Source organism: Bos indicus x Bos taurus, chromosome 17 (assembly GCF_003369695.1).
Source record: "Bos indicus x Bos taurus breed Angus x Brahman F1 hybrid chromosome 17, Bos_hybrid_MaternalHap_v2.0, whole genome shotgun sequence".
Classification (NCBI taxonomy): Eukaryota; Metazoa; Chordata; class Mammalia; order Artiodactyla; family Bovidae; genus Bos; species Bos indicus x Bos taurus.
The window spans coordinates 3,541,638-3,560,942 of record NC_040092.1 but is presented as its reverse complement, the minus strand read 5'-3'; the positions used below and the strand labels follow the sequence as shown (position 1 = coordinate 3,560,942).

Here is a 19,305-nt window from a genome sequence, read left to right as displayed (position 1 = left end):
GCGCCACCTTAGTCATCCCCGAGGCATGTGGAATCTTCCCGGACCAGGGATTGAACCTGTGTCCCCTGCACTGGCAGGCAGGTTTTAACCACTGGGTTACCAGGGAAGTCCCCTTCGGAGGCATTTTAGAGTCCTCCACCTCCTACAGGCAGTAGACACCCAAGGTGACTTGTTTATCTTAAAACATCCACAAGTTTTACATCTTATATTAAAATATATCCATGTTTATTTTAATATTAAACCTCTTTGACCCCCAATTATTTTTTTAATAAAAACAGATGACCCTGGAAAATGTACCACATTTACCCTGTGGCTTCAAGTATCCTGGTCAGCAACCTGTAGCCCCACGGAGAAGCACAGGGCTAGATGGTTTCTAAGGCCTCTGGTCCCAGCCAGGCCCCAGATGCAAGCCCAGCCGGACAGGCCATGGGACCCACGGCCCCCAGGGCCCAAAGGCCGAATGCCAGCAGACAGCGGGGGCCTCTAGGTTCAACATCATAGCCTTGACCAAGGTGTGTCCACAAGATGGTCAGGCTAGGGTGCCTCCAAGGCCAGATGGCGCCTCCCCCAACCCACCCCCCAATAAATACGCACAGAACCTAGCCTCTACAGCCTCAGCCCTCGAGGATGCCCTGCCAGCCAGGCCAGGGAGCTCCCAGAGCTCTGGGAACAGGGGCACTACCCACACCCTCTTCCCCAGACGCCTGGCAGGGGTCCTGGGAACTGCCTGGGAGGAGGCAGACAGAGACACCCCAGGATGGCAGACAAGGCCCCCAAAGCCGCCTCTCTTCCTGCCAGGTCCGCGCCGTGCATCCTCGGGCTGGGGACGGTGGTCCCTCCCTCCTGGTGTGGATGTGGGTGGGGGATGCCTTGCCCCTGAGCAGGGGGGGCCCCATCCCTCCCCCCACCCCAGGGCTTTCTGTTCTGCCCCCGGCTGTTGTCCTGTTCCAGGCGCCCAGGGCGCAGGCAGGCGGGGTCCCTTCCCCCCCGTGCAGAGACCCCGCCGGGGCAGCTAATCATCGGAGTAGCGGTTCCCTGCAGGAGAGGAAGAGAAACGACAGGGAGCGAGGCGTCAGGTGGGAACCAGGTGGAGCCGGCCAAGAGCCCCCACCCTCGGTGCTCACCCAGGACGTTGAATTTGCACAGCGGGCAGGTCTGCTGGAGCATCAGCCAGGGGTCCACGCAGTCTCGGTGGAACTCATGCTTACAGGGCAGCACCCGGAGCCACTGCGGGGGTCGGGGGGGCGTGAGCTCAGGCCACAGGGAAGGCCTCCGGTGGGGATGCCAGGCCCCGTGCCCTCACCTGAGCTGGGAACCGAAACCCCTGTGGCCCGCCACACCTCCCACCCTCCCCCTGCCACAACCTGTTCTGTTTCTCAGATCTCTGGTGGGGCGGGAAGAAGGCCGGTGGGGGCTCTTCCCAGGTGTGTCGGGAGCAGGGCAGGCATCATAGCCCCGGCTGCCCTCTGCCCAGGGCACTAACCTGCTTGTTACAGAAGTAGTCCAGACACACAGCGCAGGTCTCAGCACCAGGCTCCGGGGGGCTCTGCGCTGCCCGGCCCAGCCGGCACCTCCGGGTCTTGAGGGATGCCAGCCTCTGCACCACCCGGCGCTTGAGTAGCTCCACCTTGCGGGGGGCGGGGAAAGGCAGCACAGTTCCCAGCACTGGGGACACGGGCCCCCCGCCCACGGGCCCCCCAAGGGCTGGCTCCCACCTGGCCTCCAGGCTCCCGCCGGCTCTGCCGGGATGCCTGCCGCTGAGCCTGCACCACGAGGCCCGTGCCCAGGAGCATGGCCACCAGCAGGATGGCATTCCACAGCTGCTGCAGCGGCTTCTGGGGAGGGAGCCGGGCGTCAGGGCCCCTGGGGCCACCCCACCCCACCTCATCCCCCAGTAAATCCACCCTGAGGACAGGCAGGTGAGGTCCACAGGCGTCATGACCCTGGAGGCTCCTGGCTTCATCTTCTGAAGCCTCTGTCCTTCCCGGCTTTCACAGGAGAAACTGTGAAACCCAGGTAAGGAGTCCGAAGGGGAGTCAAGGCTTCCAAGAGGCAAATGGACGTGACAACAGCAGCAGCTAACGCTGACTGTGTGTGACCCGGGTCAGGCACCCACACAAAGCACCCACCCGGCCCCCGAACCCTCAGAGCAGCCCTGGGAGGTGCAAGAGGTGGTCTCCCTACCCGGGGAGGAGGGGGCCACAGGACTTGAGACAAGGCATGTGTGTACCCGGCCCCCCAAGTACCCACCTGCTCCTGGGCCCGACTGCCTCCCAGGCACACCAAGTCCTGCCATCCTCCGTAGCCATCCTTAGAGAGGCCACAGGTGGTCCACAGAGTTAGCTTCCACTCGATGTTGGCCGACAGGGACTCTCCGCTGGTGATCTCAGCTGTGGCCTGGGTCCTCCTGGGAGGGGAAGCCAGAGGCGCCAGACGGAAGGGCTCTTGGGAGGAGAGGCTCAGGCCCACCTGCCCCAGCCTTCTGGGAAGAGGATCCCCTGAGTATCACCCCATAATAGCCCTTCTGCTTTGGCCCCCAGGCCTGTCACAGCCACTGGTTTCTCCAGGTCTCATAACAGGCGGCCAAGGAGGCCCATAAGCACAGGAAGGATCCCATGAAGAGCTGGCTTCCTCCATGTAGAGACCAATCCCCTCTGCGGAGAAAGTAGCTTCCTCGCTCCACACCCTGGCACCTCCCTCCAGTCTCTTCACCCATTCCTCAGGCCAAGAGACTACAGGCTCAGGTGAACAGGGAAGGGCCCGGTCCTAAGACCGCTGAGCTCACGGCAAAGCCAGGGAGCCTAGCGCCCAAGCCCCGTCCTTTGGAGCCCACGCCCCAACTCACTGCAGCAGCGCCTCCAACAGCTTGGTGACGTTGGAGGAATAATGCAGGACGATCACTGGCCTGAGCAGAAGCTGGGAAATGTCCAGCTAGAGGCGGGACAGGGAGGTCAGGCGGCCTGGGTCACCATCCCCTCCAACCCCGCCCCCCCCCCCCAGCCTGACTCGATTTACCTCTCGGACCACATTGTGGTTTAGGACGAGGAGCAGCAGGGCTGAGGCTCCCAGAAAGAGCGCCCTCCGCATCTGCAGGGCAGAGCCAGAGGTCAGCACACAGCCTGCCCACACGCCCGCCCCACCACCAGCAGCCACAGTTGTTCTCGGCTCCTGGTGAGCACTTCCCCTGGACAGACTAGCAGTAAGCAACTCGAGGTCAAGGACAGAAACCCTTATTTCTCCCACCCCCACCTCCAGAAGCGCTGTGGGACCCAAACAGCACTGTGCCTTCCCTGCTCCAAGCAGAGTAAGCCTACCTACCCATCGGCTCCCCCGCAAAAACTTCCCATTGGATACTCTCAGAGCCTGGTCAAGCTTCTGGACTCTCTCTGGTCTCCTGCCACCTCCCTGCTGCCAAACACCGTGACCCGAGTCTACACCTGGGGGTCCCTTGTCCCACGCAGGCCCAGGGCTTCTCTGGAAGGTCCTTAGAGGCCCATCGGGTCGTCTGGCCCTAGCAATTGCCTTGAAAACCCTTCCTCCAGCCCCTCTTCCACATACCACCACCCCCGCCACTTCCCCTGCCCACCCCGCACCTGCTGAACCAGAGCCTTGGGATAGGCCTGTGGGCCGGCGCCCTGACTCTCCTGGTGAATCTGGGCCTCCTGCTCTTTGCCCACGTATGCCACTGCAATCCAGCCTTCTACGGGCGCGTCCTGCTCAGCATCCACGATGTCCATCTGTGGGGCGAGGGGCCGTGGGTAGAGGGAGGGCAGGGAGGAAGGGGATCGGACGCAGAGCGGAGGCAAGGCCAGGGTTCGGGAACGAGTTTGCAGGAGAAAGCACCCGATCTCAGGTTCTGGAAACGGGAGGGCTGGGAGCCTGGGCAGCCTGGGGGAAGGGGCGCTGGGCTGCCAGGGCTTGGTCCAGGATGAAGACCGGATGTGGGTGCAGGGTCTACGGCGGCTCAGCGGCGCTCACCAGCAGCAAGCGGCCGCCCAGCGGGGGCGCCGGGTCGGCCTCGGGGCCGATCCTCACCCCCTGCAGCACCAGCGCGTCCTGCCGCGGCAGCCTCACGTCCACCCGCACGGCGCGGGCCCCGCCCCGCCCCGCCCCGGCCGCGGGCTCGCCGCCGTCCGCCGCGGCCCCCGGCCCCGCCAGGCCCAGCCAGAGCGGCAGTAAGGGCAGCAGCAGCAGCAGTGGCGACGGCGGCGGCGGAGGAGGAGGCGGCGGCGGCGGCGGCGACCTCAGCGCGGGGCGAGCGGCGGGGCCCATGGCGGGACCCGGGGAACAGACGACGCAGGGGCGCCGGAGGGTGGGGGGTGGTCCCGGGCGTGGGGGGGAGGGGGGAGCGGCGGGAGCGAGGGCGCAGCCGGACAGGGCGGGGCTCTGAGGGGCGGGGGCGTGACTGCAGCCGGACGGGGCGGGGCGCTGAGGGGCGGGGGCGGGGCTGCAGCCGGACGGGGCGGGGCGCCGGGAGGCAGGGCGGGCCCTCGGCGCCGCCAACACCCAGGCTGGACCTCGCGCGCCCCCTGGTGGCCGCGGAGAACGCGGAGCGACGGCAGCCACGCGGAGGTGGGAAGTCAGAGAGGCTGTGCTCGCAGTTTTCCTTTGTACGATGGCAGAGACCAGAGGAAAGGACACCGACAGAAACAGGTGAAAAATAGTTGGTGACTCGGGGAGGCCGAGGCACGCCGAGGGGCCCAGAAGGTTATCAGCAAGGAACTTCTGGGGGTCTGGACACTGATCCTTGCTCTTGAGCGGCCTGGCCTGAGGGTCACAAGGTCGGCCTGGTTCTCCGGTTCTCTACCAGACTGAACTCCAGGAGACGGACCAAAGACTGGTCTGGCAGGAGGGTGGGTGATGGGGAGGGGGTGATTGAGACAAGAGTCCTGGAGGGGCAGAGAGAGGTGCCAGGCGTTCCCGCCCCAGGGGCCCAGAGCCTCAGAGGGGCCCTGAGGCTGGGTCTTCAGGACAGTCACTTTCCTGGGCTTTGAAACGGGCAGGTTGAAGACCAGCACCGTCAAACCCCTGACAAGTTATCTCTTGATGCCCGCAGCAATCTGAAGATTATGCGAGTGGTCCCCAACGTGTCCTTTACTCCCAGGGGTTGCTGCTGCTGGGAGCTGGCTCAGTCTGAAAACTGAGCCTTTAGAAAAACTGCATCGTGATAAAAGAACAGAGCTCTAAGGAGGCGTACATTCTTTTCCCCAGTATTTTATTATGGAAGATTTCAAGCATGCAGAAAAATGGAAAGAAGATTGCAGGGGACACCTGTGTAACCACCAACATTGAACCACCAAGATGCTCCTGAAGAATTAGTTGGAGATTTTGATATCTGGCAAAACTAATACAACATTGTAAAGTTTAAAAATAAAATTGAAAAAAAAAAAAAAGAATTAGTTGGAGAGAATAAGACATACAATAAAGGTGCAGTAATCAAAAACAGTATGGGAAAGACAGACATATAGACATGCGGAATAGAATTGGGAGTCCAGAAGTAAACCCAGAGGTCCACAGCCAGTTGATTTTCAACAAGGGCACCGAGACCATTCAGTGAGAGCAAGAACATTCTCTTCAACAAATGGTGCTGGGACAACTGGCTATCACATGCAAAAGAATGGGACTCCTACCTCACACTGTATACAAAAATTAACTCAAAATGGACTAACAGTGGAAATGCAAAATGGTGTCGCTGCTGTGGAAATCAGGATGGCGGTTCCTCAAAAACAAACAAATACAGAATTACCCTCTGATCCACTTCTTGGTATATCCAAAAGAATTGAAAGCAAGAACTCAAACAGATGTTGGGACACCAGCGTTCATAGCGGCATTATTCACAATGGCCAAAAGATGGAAACAGGTTTGTTTTGCTTGTTGCATAAGGTGAATGCTGAGACACTGAGGTTTGCAGCAAAGAGAGGGTTTATTTGTAAGACAGCCAGGCGAGGAAATAGGAGAACAAGTCTTGAGTCTGCCTCCCTGAAGGCCAAGGGCTCCGGGTATTTATGGCATGAAAATCAAGCAGCAGGGTGGTCTGTGGGTGGGGAGCCCAGGGAAAGGTGGGGAAAAGTGCAGCAGTCTTCATTCTGCGCAGGCGCAACTAAGCTACAAGCCCCTGCAGGTTCATCGCATAATCTGAGGGAGGAATTATCGGCTCTCTGAAATCAAAAGGTTTCGAAGCACAAACCCAGCACGTGCCCAGGTGGAGGGTCAGTGGTCCTATCCAGTCTTAACCGGCTCAGCTCAAACTCGACACAGCTGACTCCATTTCTAGAAAACAACTCGGATGAACATCTTATTGTTTACACTATGTGCTGCTTAGAAGACATGCATCTTAAAATGACCTTGGTTAGTGAGGCTGGTGAAATGGGTTGACTCATCACCCTCAGTTTCACAACTGAAATGTCCATCAGTGGATAAATGGGTAAACCTCAGATATGCAGATGACACCACCCTTATGGCAGAAAGTGAAGAGGAACTAAAGAGCCTCTTGATGAAAGTGAAAGAGGAGAGTGAAAAAGTTGGCTTAAAGCTCAACATTGAGAAAACTAAGATCATGGCATCCAGTCCCATCACTTCATGGCAAATAGATGGGGAAACAGTGGAAATAGTGACAGACTTATTTTTCTGGGCTCCAAAATCACTGCAGATGGTGACTGCTGTCATGAAATTAAAAGATGTTTGCTCCTTGGAAGAAAAGCTATGACCAACCTAGATAGCATATTGAAAAGCAGAGACATTACTTTGCCAACAAAGGTCTGTTTAGTCAAAGCCTTGGTTTTTTCAGTAGTCATGTATGGTTGTGAAAGTTGGACTATAAAGAAAGCTGAGCACTGAAGAATTGATGCTTTTGAACTGTTGTGTTGGAGACTCTTGAGAGTCCCTTGGACAGCAAGGAGATCCAACCAATCAATCCTAAGGGAGAATATTCATTGGAAGGACTGATGCTGAAGCTGAAACTCCAATACTTTGGCCACCTGATGCCAAGAACTGACTCATTTGAAAAGACCCTGATGCTGGGAAAGATTGAGGGTGGGAGAAGGGGGCAACAGAGGATGAGACGGTTGGATGCCATCACTGACTCAATGGACATGAGTTTTAGTAAACTCTGGGAGTTGGTGATGGACAGGGAGGCCTGGTGTGCTGCAGTCCATGGAGTCACAAAGAGTCAGACACAGCTGAGCGACTGAACTGAACTGAGTTTTGATACAGCCGTATCATGGAATATTCAGTTCAGTTCAGTCGCTCAGTCATGTCCGACTCTTTGTGACCCCATGAATCACAGCACGCCAGGCCTCCCTGTCCATCACCAACTCCCGGAGTTCACTCAGACTCACGTCCATCGAGTCAGTGATGCCATCCAGCCATCTCATCCTCTGTCGCCCCCTTCTCCTCCTGCCCTCAATCCCTCCCAGCATCATGAGTCAACTCTTCGCATGAGGTGGCCAAAGTACTGGAGTTTCAGCTTTAGCATCATTCCTTCCAAAGAAATCCCAGGGCTGATCTCCTTCAGAATGGACTGGTTGGATCTCCTTGCAGTCCAAGGGACTCTTAAGAGTCTTCTCCAACACCACAGTTCAAAAGCATCAATTCTTCGGCACTCAGCTTTCTTCACAGTCCAACTCTCACATCCATACATGACCACTGGAAAAACCATAGCCTTGACTAGAAGGACCTTCGTTGGCAAAGTAATGTCTCTGCTTTTCAATATGCTATCTAGGTTGGTCATAACTTTCCTTCCAAGGAGTAAGCGTCTTTTAATTTCATGGCTGCAGTCACCATCTGCAGTGATTTTTGAGCCCAAAAAAATAAAGTCTATTTAGTCACAAATAGGAATGGGGCTTCCTGGGTGGCGCAGTGATAAAGAATCCACCTGCCAGTGCAGGAGATGCAAGAGGCTCGGGTTCAATCCCTGGGATGGGAAAATCCCCTAAAGTAGGAAATGACAGCTTGCTCCAGTATTCTTGCTTGGAAAACCTCATGGACACAGGAGCCTGGTGGGCTACAGTCTGCGGGGTCAAAAAGAGTTGTACACAACTCTCAGTCATGAGCCAGTGAGCACAGCACGAATAGGAATGAGGTGCTCACATCCGTGACAACATGAATGACTTGTGACAACGTTATGCTAAGGGAGAGAAGCCGGACACGAGAGGCCATGTGTTAATATTATTGTATGATGTGTCCAGAATAGGGAAATCACATGGGAAGCAGATGAATGGCTGCGGGGGTGGGGGGGCGGAAATGACATGTGACTGCTTCATGGTTCAGGGCTTCCCTCTGGGGTGACAGAAAGGTTTTGAAACTGAACAGAGAAGCTGGTTGCCCACCATGGTGAATATACTCAATACCACTGAAGTTTTTACTTTTTTGATTTTTTTAAAGATGTCAGTTATTATGCCATTAATCTTTTTTTCAATATTATTTATTTACTTCCTTTAATTTTTGGCCTCACCGTGGGGCATGCAGGATCTTAGTTCCTTGACCAGGATCGAGCCCAGGCCCCCTGCATTGGGAATGCGAAGTCTGAGCCACTGGATCACTGGGGAAATCCCTGAATTTCTTTTTTCACTTTAAAGTGAATTTAGGTTAATTTAAGGTTGTGTGAATTTCAGTTCAATGAAAAAAAAAAATAACGCAGGCCTGGCTGTATAGTAACAAAACTCTAAAAATCAAGCAAATGGGAAACACGAAGTTCGGGTCAGCAGTGTGGGGTTTTATCGTGAAGGGGCACCCTGGGCCCCCGCAGTCTCAGTGCTGTGCTTTTAAGTCACCTGATTGTTATATCATCCTGCTTTGCATGGGTTACTAACCTTCTTTTGTAAGGTATCATTCTTCCTAAGTTGCGCCATGCCCTGGGGAGGCCCTGTGGGGTCCATGGAGAGTCTTGCTTCTCTAATTCTGTGAATGTCGCAGCCTGTCTGTCAGCCCCAATGACAAGGTTGCAAGGACAGAGCCTGCAGTCAGCCAGGCTGTTGGCTCCAATGCCTCCCTGTTCCCACCACTGACTCCCTGTTCCCACACTTCTTCCCAAGGCGGGAGGTCCTCGCGGCCCTCCAACACACACACAGCTCCCAGATGCAGATCTTAGCTCACACCCGTCCCCCACCTGGAACACACCTCTGCTTCCCTACCAGTGTCCACATCCTAGCCTTCCATCTGAGGGAGCCTTAGGGCTGCTGTAAGCATGGCGAGCCGTCACTGCCTGCGGTCTGTCCTCCCGCGGGCGACCCTGGCGATCCTGGAAGAGACAGAGGCTTGAGGATACAGTCTTAATGTGGGAGAGTGTAGCCCAGGCCAGCCCAGTCGAGGTCCTTCTGCTGCTGGGGGGGGTGGAGCTGGGGGCTGTCGGCGGGGAGCAGTCGAGATCAGCTTTCTTGCCCTGGGTCCCCAAATGGAAGTTGGACTAAACAGTTGTTGGCCGGTAGGGGAGTTCCTTTCACCAGGTGTACTGTGATCCCAAACGGCTTGTGTCTTGCTGTACAAGGTTTCCTGGCCCTGGGCTGGACTGAACTGTGTGGAAGAAGCCCCCGTGTCCCTCCTCTTTCCTCACCCCTGCTAAAGTTGCAAGGGGACAGAGGAAGAAATGAAGCTGTTAATGAAACTGTGAGGCGCGTAGGGTGTTTTGCCCCATGCACTAATGGGGTGGGGGCCGGGAAACGATTTAGACTTGGTACCAGGAATAGGGTATGTGGGGGGGCGGTGGCTGGCACGGGCTGCTCTTCCTCTGCTGTGAAATGAATTCTTCAGTGTGATTCCAGGCTGTGAATATAATGGGCAAGCATCCCACGAGTCCAGGGATGGTAGTGCTGGCAGGATATGGAGAGGGCAAATCCATATTCAGAATACAAGCTGGCCCCAGTGATCGGGAACCTTGGCCCCTGTGATGGAGACGCGGCAATGTGCCGAAGCTACCACTAGGTGGCAGGCTCGTCCCCACAGAGCGCTTCTGGGGGTGGGGGGTGGGGCACACTGGGCCAGGTGTTGGTCTCTGCTGTGTTTAGAAAGGGGGCCTTCAGAAGGGCTTCCGCGGGCGGCACAGTGTAAAGACTCCACCTGCCAATGCAGGAGACGCGGGTTGGATCCCTGGGTCGGGACGATGCCCTGGAGGAGGAAATGGCAACCTACTCCAGTATTCTTGCCTGGGAAATCCCGTGGACAGAGGAGCCTGGCGGGCTACAGTTTAGGGGATGGCAAACGAGTTGGACACGACCTAGTGACTGAGCCCTCCAGGAGGGCAAAGCCTTGCTCACAGGAACTCATCACCCGCGGATGAGGACCCACAGGCTGCTGGCCCCAGATCGTTGAGGCGCAGATCAAAGGAATGATTCCAGATCAAAGGAATGATTCCAGCGAGCCCAGACTCTTGCATCTTCCCAGACACAGAAAAGTGCTAAGTCCCTTAACTCGAGGTATCCAGTTTCTTTTATTAACAGTAATCTTCTGATGTTCCGACTACCTGGGCTTTGTCACAAAAGCTCCTATCCCTCTTGGCTCCCCACTGCTTCTTCTTCGAACAGTTTCTCAGAATTATCTGAGATGCTGTGTTCTGGGCTTAAGTCCTTAGATTTGACCACCAAATTAAACATAACTTTTAGGTTATGCTTTTTTTTCCCCCTCCCCTAGTTGACAGGGGCTTTAAAGCCAGTTGCAACAAGAGAAGGCTAGACGGTGGCAGGGAGGGCTGTATTTTCAGAACTCAGAGGTCCTTGAGGTCTCCACATTATAGGCACGAGCCCCAGAACACACACCAAATCGTCTCAGCAAAATCTTAGGCTGTCCCTCAGTTGCCTAGTGTCCTTGCCACCTCCCTCCACTCATCCAGATGCCTAGTGAGGGGTGATGCCTCACCTGAGGTCACACCAGGCGGGTGAAGAGTGGCTGTGTAAGCGTGAGGTGGCGAGGGGAGGGGCTGCAGCATGGGGGGGTCAGCATGGTCAGGGTCCAGCCCTCAGGGGACAGATAGCGTGGGGGGCAGTGTTCAGCATGGTCAGGGTCCAGCCCTCAGGGGACAGAGTGTTGGGTCATGCCCACAAATGGATGGCCACCCCAGTGGGGTTCGAGGCACTGGGCGTGTAGCTGTGACCATGACCAGCCATGGCTCCTGCCCTCAAGAAGAGATGATCAAACATAACCATTTATTTCAGACCATGGTAAGTGCCACGGAAGGAGAGAAAATGGCATTAGAGAGTGCCTGGGGCTGGGGGCCACTTCAGCTTCAGTGCCAGGGAAAGAGGCCTCTCCAAGAGACAGGTGGTGAGGGTTAAGACCTGAATGGCAGGGGCTTCCCTGCTGATCGGTGGCTAAGACTCCCCTTTCCCAATGCAAGGGGCCTGGGGTTCAGTCCCTGGTCAAGAAACTAGGTCCCACACGCCGCAACTAAAAGTCTCGCATGCCACAGGGAAGATCAAGGCTCCCACATGCCGCAACTGAGGCCTGGTGCAGCTAAATAAACGTGTAAAAAACTTTTTAAAGGCCCGAATGGCAAAAAATATCTGGGAGAAGCAGCAGGAAGTTCAAGTAAAACAACCAATACATTTCCTATGTTCCAGGCACTGTTCAAGAGAATTGCATGAACTCGCTCTAATCTCATCGGCACCACATGGGTAGGAAAATTGTCACTGCCATCTGACAGAGGGAAACTGAGGCACCAAGGTCAAGTAACCCCAGTCGGTGATGGACCCTACCAGAACCCAGGTAGTCTGGCTGCAGAACAGGCTGCTCCGCTTCTCAAAAGCATTGGCAGGGAGTGAACGAGCCTTGTGGTGGAACCTGGGTGCAGGGGTGTGGGCAGAAATGGCAGGCCGCTCCTCCCAAGGGAAGCCTCCAGGCCCACGCCAGCCGGTGCCAGAGCCGGGCCAGGGTCTCCAGGACCCCCTTCTGCCCTCCCCTCCTCACGCCTCCCCTCTGGGAGCCCTGGAATGCCTGCTCCCTGCCCCCAGCCTCTCGGTTCACAGCTAACTGGGCCACCTCCTTCTAAAGGGATTTGACTCCTGAGAAAACAGGAGACTGGTGAGAACGGGTTTAGGGATTAGACAGCGATACCCAGGAAGGTAAGGGACTTAATTGGGGGCTCGGGTGTGGGAAGTGGGGCAGGGAGAGGATTTGTGTCTTCGCAAAGCCCGGGTGGACTGCGGAAGTGAGGAGGAAGGGGGTTCCTGGGAAGGACGGGCCAGGTTTCTCCGGTTCTGTGTGCCTTCAGGAATAATACAGGAGAGATCAGAGCACTGAGAAGCCCTCCCCTGCATGCACCCACCACTGTTCCAGCCATTATTTCACTCGGAATTCTCTCAGCAGCCCTGGGAGTGAGGCGAGGATTAGCTTTCTCCCCAGGTGACTGGCACCCAGAGAGGGCCGGTGACCTTGCCACCAGGGGAGCTGGGTTTGGCCACCGGACTCCTCGCTGCTGCTCCTGGTCTGCTGCCTCTGCTCTCGCAGCATCAGTGCAGGGTGGGAGGCAGCGAGGCATGTCCAGGGGGAAAGCAGGGGGGTGGAGAGCAAACCGTGAGGGAATTGACGTTGCCATCCTGTACTCTGGGCTGGACCCTGGGGGCTCCTTAGCCCCCTCCCACCTCCCTGATATGTACCCCTCCCCCCAAGGGAAATCCTGTGTGGCCCTCTGACCTTCGAAGGCACTCTTGTCCACAGTCTGAACTCACCCTGTCAGATATTCCACTGTCGTCCAACCTCCAGGATACCCCAGGTCTGAGATGGAGAAAGACCAGCCACCACCCCCCCCCCAGCTCAAGGATTTCAGAATAGCCCCTTCCCCCCAACTCAGAGATGGGCAACACAGGATGAGATGGTTGGATGGCATCACTGATGCGATGGACATGAACTTGGGCAAACTCTGGGAGATGGTGAGGGACAGGGAGATGGTGAGGGACAGGGAAGCCTGGCATGCTGTAGTCCATGGGGTTGCAAAGAGTCGGATACAACTTGGAGACTGAACAACAACACCGCTCAAGGGTCCTTCCTAACAGCCAGCAGCCAGCCCTCCAACCGCCACGCCCCCCAAGCCCCGACTCTTTATGTGGCCCCCATGCCCTACACACTTCTCCACAGCCTGATCTCAGTCTGGGTGTGCCCCTCTCCAACACTGTAAGTTGCCCGAAGGCATCTTTTTACTGCACGATTAGCACCGTGCTCAGTTAAACAGGTACCAGATGCGTGAATGAACGGGGCTTCCCAGGTGGCACAGTGGTAGAGAATCCACCTGCCAAAGCAGGAGACGCAGGTTTGATCCCTGGGTCCGGAAGATCCCCTGGAGAAGGAAGTGGTGACCCACTCCATATTCTTCCCAAGATACTCCCATGGACAGAGGAGCCTGGTGGGCTACAGTTCATGGGGTCACAAAAGAGTCGGACGCGACTGAGCACACACACGTGAGTGAGTGTATGAATGAATGAAAGAATGGCCTCCAGACCTCCTCTGTTCCCTCCTGTCTGGCCGACTCCTGCTCAGCCACGGGAGCTCTGGGGAATCTAGGATGGCCCTACCCCCTGACAGGGCAGGGACCCTCCTGTCTGTACCTGCTAAGGCGGCACCGACCACTCTGTACTGAGTGGCCTGTTGCCTTGGCCATCTCCCTGTGGACCAGGAACTCCGCGGGGGGCAGGACCTGACGCGTCCCCCCCTCCTGGCCCCACTCCTGCTGCCTATGTGCTTGTGGAGCTGAGGTGTGACAGGTGCTCAGGCTCTGCGCTCCACTTGGGAGCCTGGGCCGCCTGGATGGGGCGGGCGGGCAGGTAGTGGAGCGAGTCCCTCACCGCAGGGGCCTCCGCCTGCTGCTGTCCCCTCCACTGTCTTGGGCGGTGCAGATCTGTTTATTCTTCCCCCACTTGTGTCAGAAGAAGACTTTAGGCAGCACGTGGCAGGGCTGGCAGAGGCTCAGAGTCTGGGCCTTTCTGCACAGCCTCCCACAAGCACAAGGGCTTTCCGGAGAGTTCCAGCTGCCCCAGCCCCCTGCAAGTAGAGCGTTCCACAAATATTTGTTGAAGGGTTTAAAGGACAGTTCTCTCTGACTCTCGAATCACCATGCCAATCTCCGCACCACCCCTTGCCCGTTGGCACCACAGAACCAGAGGGGAGGGCACCCTGGGGCCTCTGACCTCCTGGTCAAGGCCCTTGTTTCAGAGAAGCCCAGAGGTCAAGGGCAGACGGCCCCGAGGAGGCCCCCTGCTGAATGGTCACTGCAGCACATTCACTCCACAATTCTAAATGAAAAAGAATATAAGCAAAGAATATACATAAGTGTATAACTGAGTCACTTTGCTGTACAGTGGAGATTGGCACAACATTGTCAATCAACTATACTTCATTATAAAAAAACAACAACAACAACAAAAAAAAACAAGGAAACATGACTTCCCTGGTGGTCCTGTGGTTAAGAATCTGCCTGTCAGTGCCGGAGACTCGGGTTCAATCCCGGGTCCGGTAAGATCCCACACGCTGAGGGACAGCTACTGAGCCTGTGCTCTAGAGCCCCCGAGCCACAATGGCCAAGACCACTCGCTCAAGCGTGAGCTCTGAAGTGTGGACCGCCGAAGCCTGCGTGCATAGAGCCTGCGCTCCACAGCGAAGAGTAGCCCCCACTCACGGCACCTAGAGAAAGCCCGCATGCAGCAATGAAGACCCGGCAGGGCCAAAAATAAGTAAATAAAAACCAAAACAAAACTAACAAAACATAAAAAAAAAAAGTTGTCTAAAGCCCAGGCTCTGGACTCCCAGTCCAGGGCTCGTGTCTGGGTTCAGAACCGCCTCCCAGAGGAATCTCCAGCTCCGGGTATTACCTCTCGAGACTAAAACTGTTACCCCACACCTCCTCAGGCTCTGGGTTCTAGCAGCCTACTTTTCAGCTGTCTGCACGCCCATGCCGGCAGGGTGCCGTGGGAACAGCGCACCCATCACAGAGCTGGCAAGAGGCAGGGCCTGGATCGTGCCTCGGGCCTGCCTGCCCCGCGAGGCTGGGCTCTTTCTGTCGGGCTGGGCTGTGCCTCACCGTCACCACTACAATACAAAGCGGTCAGTGTCAAGGCCGGCAGAGAGGGGGCTACTGGTTGGCAGAGGTCATGCTGGGCTGGGAGGATCTGGGCGAGGTTGCTGGAAACAGGATTGGATCAGGCTTTGAAGGCCAGGGAGGGCCTGGCAGAAGGAAACGGGAGAGGGAAGCAACTCTGAAGAGGTGGGAGGGCAAATCTGAGAAGCAGCCTGGGGCTTCTCTGACGGAGACAAGAGTGCGCAGCAGGGAGGAGCGGCCATCGAGGCCCCGGGATGCTGAGCAAGCTGCAGGTAAGGCCTTGACTGCAAGTCAGTGAGGCTGGGCTGACCCCTGCAGAAGGCACTAGGGAGCCATTGCAGATTCTTGAGCAGGGGAGCCACATACTCAGATGGGGCTTGGGGGATGGAGAAAATGTGGGGATGTGGAGGAGCGAGTCTCACTTAAGTAACCAGCCTGGAGGAGTTTCATTTTTGTAGATAATAAAAGCAGAGACATCACTTTGCTGACAAAGGTCCATCTAGTCAAACCTATGGTTTGTCCAGCAGTCATGTATGGATGTGAGAGTAGGACTGTTAAGAAGGCTGAGCGCCGAAGAATTGATGCCTTCGAACTGTGGTGCTGGAGGAGACTCTTGAGAGTCCCTTGGACGGCAAGGAGATCCAACCAGTCCATTCTAAAGTAGATCAGTCCTGGGATTTCTTTGGAAGGAATGATGCTGAAGCTGAAGCTCCAATACCTTGGCCACTGGATGCGAAGAAATGACTCATTGGAAAACACCCTGATGCTGGGAAAGACTGAGGGCAGGAGGAGGAGGGGGCGGCAGAATATGAGATGGTTGGATGGTATCATTGACTCGATGGACATGAGCTTGAGCAAGCTCTGGGAGTTGGTGAAGGACAGGGAGGCCTGGCGTGATGCAGTCCATGGAATCACAAAGAGTCAGACATGACTGAGAGACTGAACAGCAACAAAATATATAACAAATAAATATATAATCTAGATTTTGATTCCAGGACTTGTATGGTCAGATTGGCCATTCCATTGGGCTGGAGATAGGTAAGTTTCAGTGGACAAAGGAGAAACAGGCAGCCCCAAGGCTTGGGAAGGATACTTCATCTAGGCCTTCATAGTAGGTAACTCCAGATACTCTGGGAAAGGGGTGTTGGTTGGGGCTGGAGACTGCTGCTGAAAAGTGAAAAATGTTAGTCACTCAGTCGTGTCCAACTCTTTGCAACTCCATGGACTGTAGCCCACCAGGCTCCTCTGTCACTGAATTTTTGAGGCAAGACCACTGGAATAGTTTGCCATTTCCTCCTCCAGGAGATCTTCCCCACCCAGGGATCGAACCCGGGGCTCCCACACTGTGGGTAGATTCTTTAGCACCTGAGTCATGTTTGCTGCTGGGGTAAACGTTTTCCTGTGCTTTCCTGGGCAGTCTTTCCAGGAAGCTCCCGGGGTAGTCCACATTCATGGGCACCTGGGAGCATTTGGCCCAGAAGCCGAGGTCTTGGGTTCAAGTCACAGCTGTAGACACTCTCACGTGGCCAGATCTCTCCCTCGGGTTCCTCACGAAGTCACCTGATCCACCCGCCTTAGAGGGTCATCATGGGCTTAAATGACAAGCCAGCTCTGAGAGAGCCTGTTGTCTGTGGAGTGTTGAACCCACACGAGCGGTTGTTCCAGGTTCCTTTGAGTAGGCCCTTCACTGAAAAGTTCACCTTGCACCTGAAAGGGTCTTAAAGAAAGATCTCAGCCAGGCACGCAGCAAGGCAGGTGGCTGTGCCCTGCCTGGAGCCAAAGCTGATGAGTCTGTAGGCAGGGCAGGACTGCAGGGATCTCGGGTGGCCTCAGCCTGTGATGACATGGAGCGGGGCTTGAGTTCCTAGCTGGGTCTCTGCGGTGAAAGTACCAGATCCTAGGCGCTAAGCCAGTGGTCAGTGACAAGAGCCCTGGCCCTTTAGCTTTGCAGAAAAGAATTCTCACAAAGACAGGAAGTAGTGAAACAGTGAAGTATTAAGAGGGGGAAAAAAAGTACATTACATTTAGATAGATAGACATATGGGCAGACTCAGAGAGAGTCCCTGAGTTATACCCTCGTGGCACTTTGAATTACTTTTATGGGGGCACTTCTTCCGGGTTTCCTTTGACCAGTTGTTTTGGTTTGCCTGGTTCACAGTTCGTATTGGTATATCTCAGGATCCACCCACGTGTGCGCACACATCTCTTAGCCAAGATGGATTCTACTGAAAAGCGGTCTGGGTAGAACATCCTTTGACATAACTCCCCTGTGGCCTCCAGGGAGCCTTTCTGCGCACGTGTAGTCGGGGAGGTCTCCTGACTTCAAGAACGAGAAATATGTGGTCTGGGCAGGGTCCAGCCCCCTCGCTTTAATTGTCCCACTATTCTGGTCTTGGAGTTTCAGTCAATAGGGAATGAATCTCCAACTTCTTTACCCTGGGGGAGGGGAGGCCCATTGACCTCCTGCCCCACTAAGACTGCCTGAAAACGCCTTGCAGGGGTGGCGATGGGGGCCACTCGGCCACCAGGCTGGACCCAAGACCTTCACCTTGTGCCCAGCTGCACACCTTCTCAGCGGAGACCATGCCAGGCGCAGAGCGCAGTCCTCCCACGCATCTTTCAGAAGCCTTCCGCAGCCTGCCTCTGCCTTCTATCCCAGAGAGCTGGGGGCTGTTTGCTTCCCACTCTTCCTGAGACAGCGCAGAGGTGGCAGGGCCTGGCTCTGGGCCCCTCTCTGCGTGAATTCCAGCCAGCAAAGGGAGGACGCAACTCGCCAGGCAGCGGGCAAAGCTCTCCTCCTCAGTCACACCACTGATGCCTTTGGGGGCAGGCTACGGCCTTTGCGGGCCTGTTTCCACAGCTGTTACGTAAGGTGAGTTACTTGCTTGATCCTTGAACGATCTATGTTTAACTCTCCACCCCGGGGCTCCCAGCTCGGTGCCCATGAGAATGTTTCCTGCATTCCCTCGTTCATTCATTCACTCAGTATTCACTTATGGAGCAGCTCCCGTGCGCAGTATGCTGTGCGGGGGAAGGCGCTTGTGGGGATTCAGGGGTGATAAGACAGGGTCCTGTTCCCGTGTGGGGATTCAGGGGTGATAAAACAGGGTCCTGTTCCCGAGAACTCACGGTGCAACAGCACAGACACCCCTAAGCAAGGCCGCGTCGAGGGCCCACTGGGCTTCCCAGTTTGCCCCTTCTCTCCTCTCCTGTCTGGTTCTAGCCATGCTTCCCGCCTACCGCCAAGACTTCGTTCGTGCTGTGATGCCAGCATGGAATGGACCTCCTTTCCATTTCCTTCCGCCCCGGATCTTCTTTTAACTTAAAAGTTTAATTATTCGGCTGTGTCAGGTCTCGGCTGCAGCACGTGGGCTCTCTAGTCCTGGTGCACAGGCTCTGGCCCTCACGAGCTTAGCTGCTCGCACGGCGTGTGGGATCTTCGTTTCCCTACCAGGGATCGAACCCAAGTCCCCTGCATTGCAAGGCAGATTCTCAACCACGGGACTGACAGGGAAGTCCCCCACCCCAGGTTTTTAGGGCCCAGTCCAATGTTGCTCCCTCCATGAAGACTTTGAGGATGCTTCCAACCTGAAGTCAGGCACTTTCTGGCTCTCTTTCGGGCATTTATCTCGCCCTTGTATTCTAGTTCCTTAAGGATGCCTGAGTATTACTGATCCGTGGCCCAGAAAACAGGCCCAAGTGCTAGACATCAGGGCATGCGTGCGTGCGTGCTAAGTCATTTCAATCTTGTCAGACTGTGTGTGACCCTATGGACCATAGCCCGCCAGGCTCTTCTGTCTATGGGATTCTCCAGGCAAGAATACTGGAGTGGGTCACCATGCCCTCCTCCAGGGAATCTTCCTGACCCAAGGATGGAACCTGGGTCTCTGGTCTCTTCTGCACTGGCATGCAGGTTCTCTGCCACTACCACCTCTGTTGCCTGTGTCTCACTTCTGGGAGTGCAGGATGGCACCCTACTCATTTCAGGATCCCCAGAACAGCACCCAGGGCCTGGCATGCAGTAGGAGGAAAGAATGGCCACGGCATGTGACCCGCTGCTATCCTGGCGGTAGGGTTAGCGTGGGGGAGGGGGAACCCGGGCAGAGAGGGAGGTCTGGTGAGCTTGGCAAGTAGGAAATGGCTTCAGTGTATGGGGAGGGGACACTGCAGGACCGTCAGATGGCTTCTGTCCCACAAGTCAGGCTTGCAACTGCCCGGGGAACACACAGCTCTGGCCCCTGGGTGTGGGCGGGGGAAGCAGATAAGCTTTCACTGGGCCATCGGCTTTC

General features: G+C 55.9%; 1 protein-coding gene across 2 annotated transcripts; it reads right to left on the bottom strand.

The window, feature by feature from the left end:
• Nucleotides 1-203: 203 nt before the first annotated feature.
• RNF215 (ring finger protein 215) lies at nt 204-4,328 on the bottom strand. Of its 2 annotated transcripts, none has more exons than XM_027566335.1 (9): nt 3,979-4,328; nt 3,594-3,737; nt 3,016-3,087; nt 2,846-2,931; nt 2,251-2,479; nt 1,716-1,835; nt 1,484-1,627; nt 1,125-1,227; nt 204-1,035 (listed from the first exon to the last, which is right to left on the bottom strand). In XM_027566335.1, exons 1-9 carry the CDS (start codon nt 4,270-4,272, stop codon nt 1,013-1,015), a joined length of 1,215 nt encoding a protein of 404 aa, XP_027422136.1. In that variant the 5' UTR covers nt 4,273-4,328; the 3' UTR covers nt 204-1,012. The 2 variants fall into 2 exon arrangements, with proteins under 2 accessions (XP_027422136.1, XP_027422137.1); XM_027566336.1 differs by having other exon boundaries at nt 2,251-2,407; nt 3,979-4,325.
• Between the last annotated feature and the right edge of the window lie 14,977 nt (nt 4,329-19,305).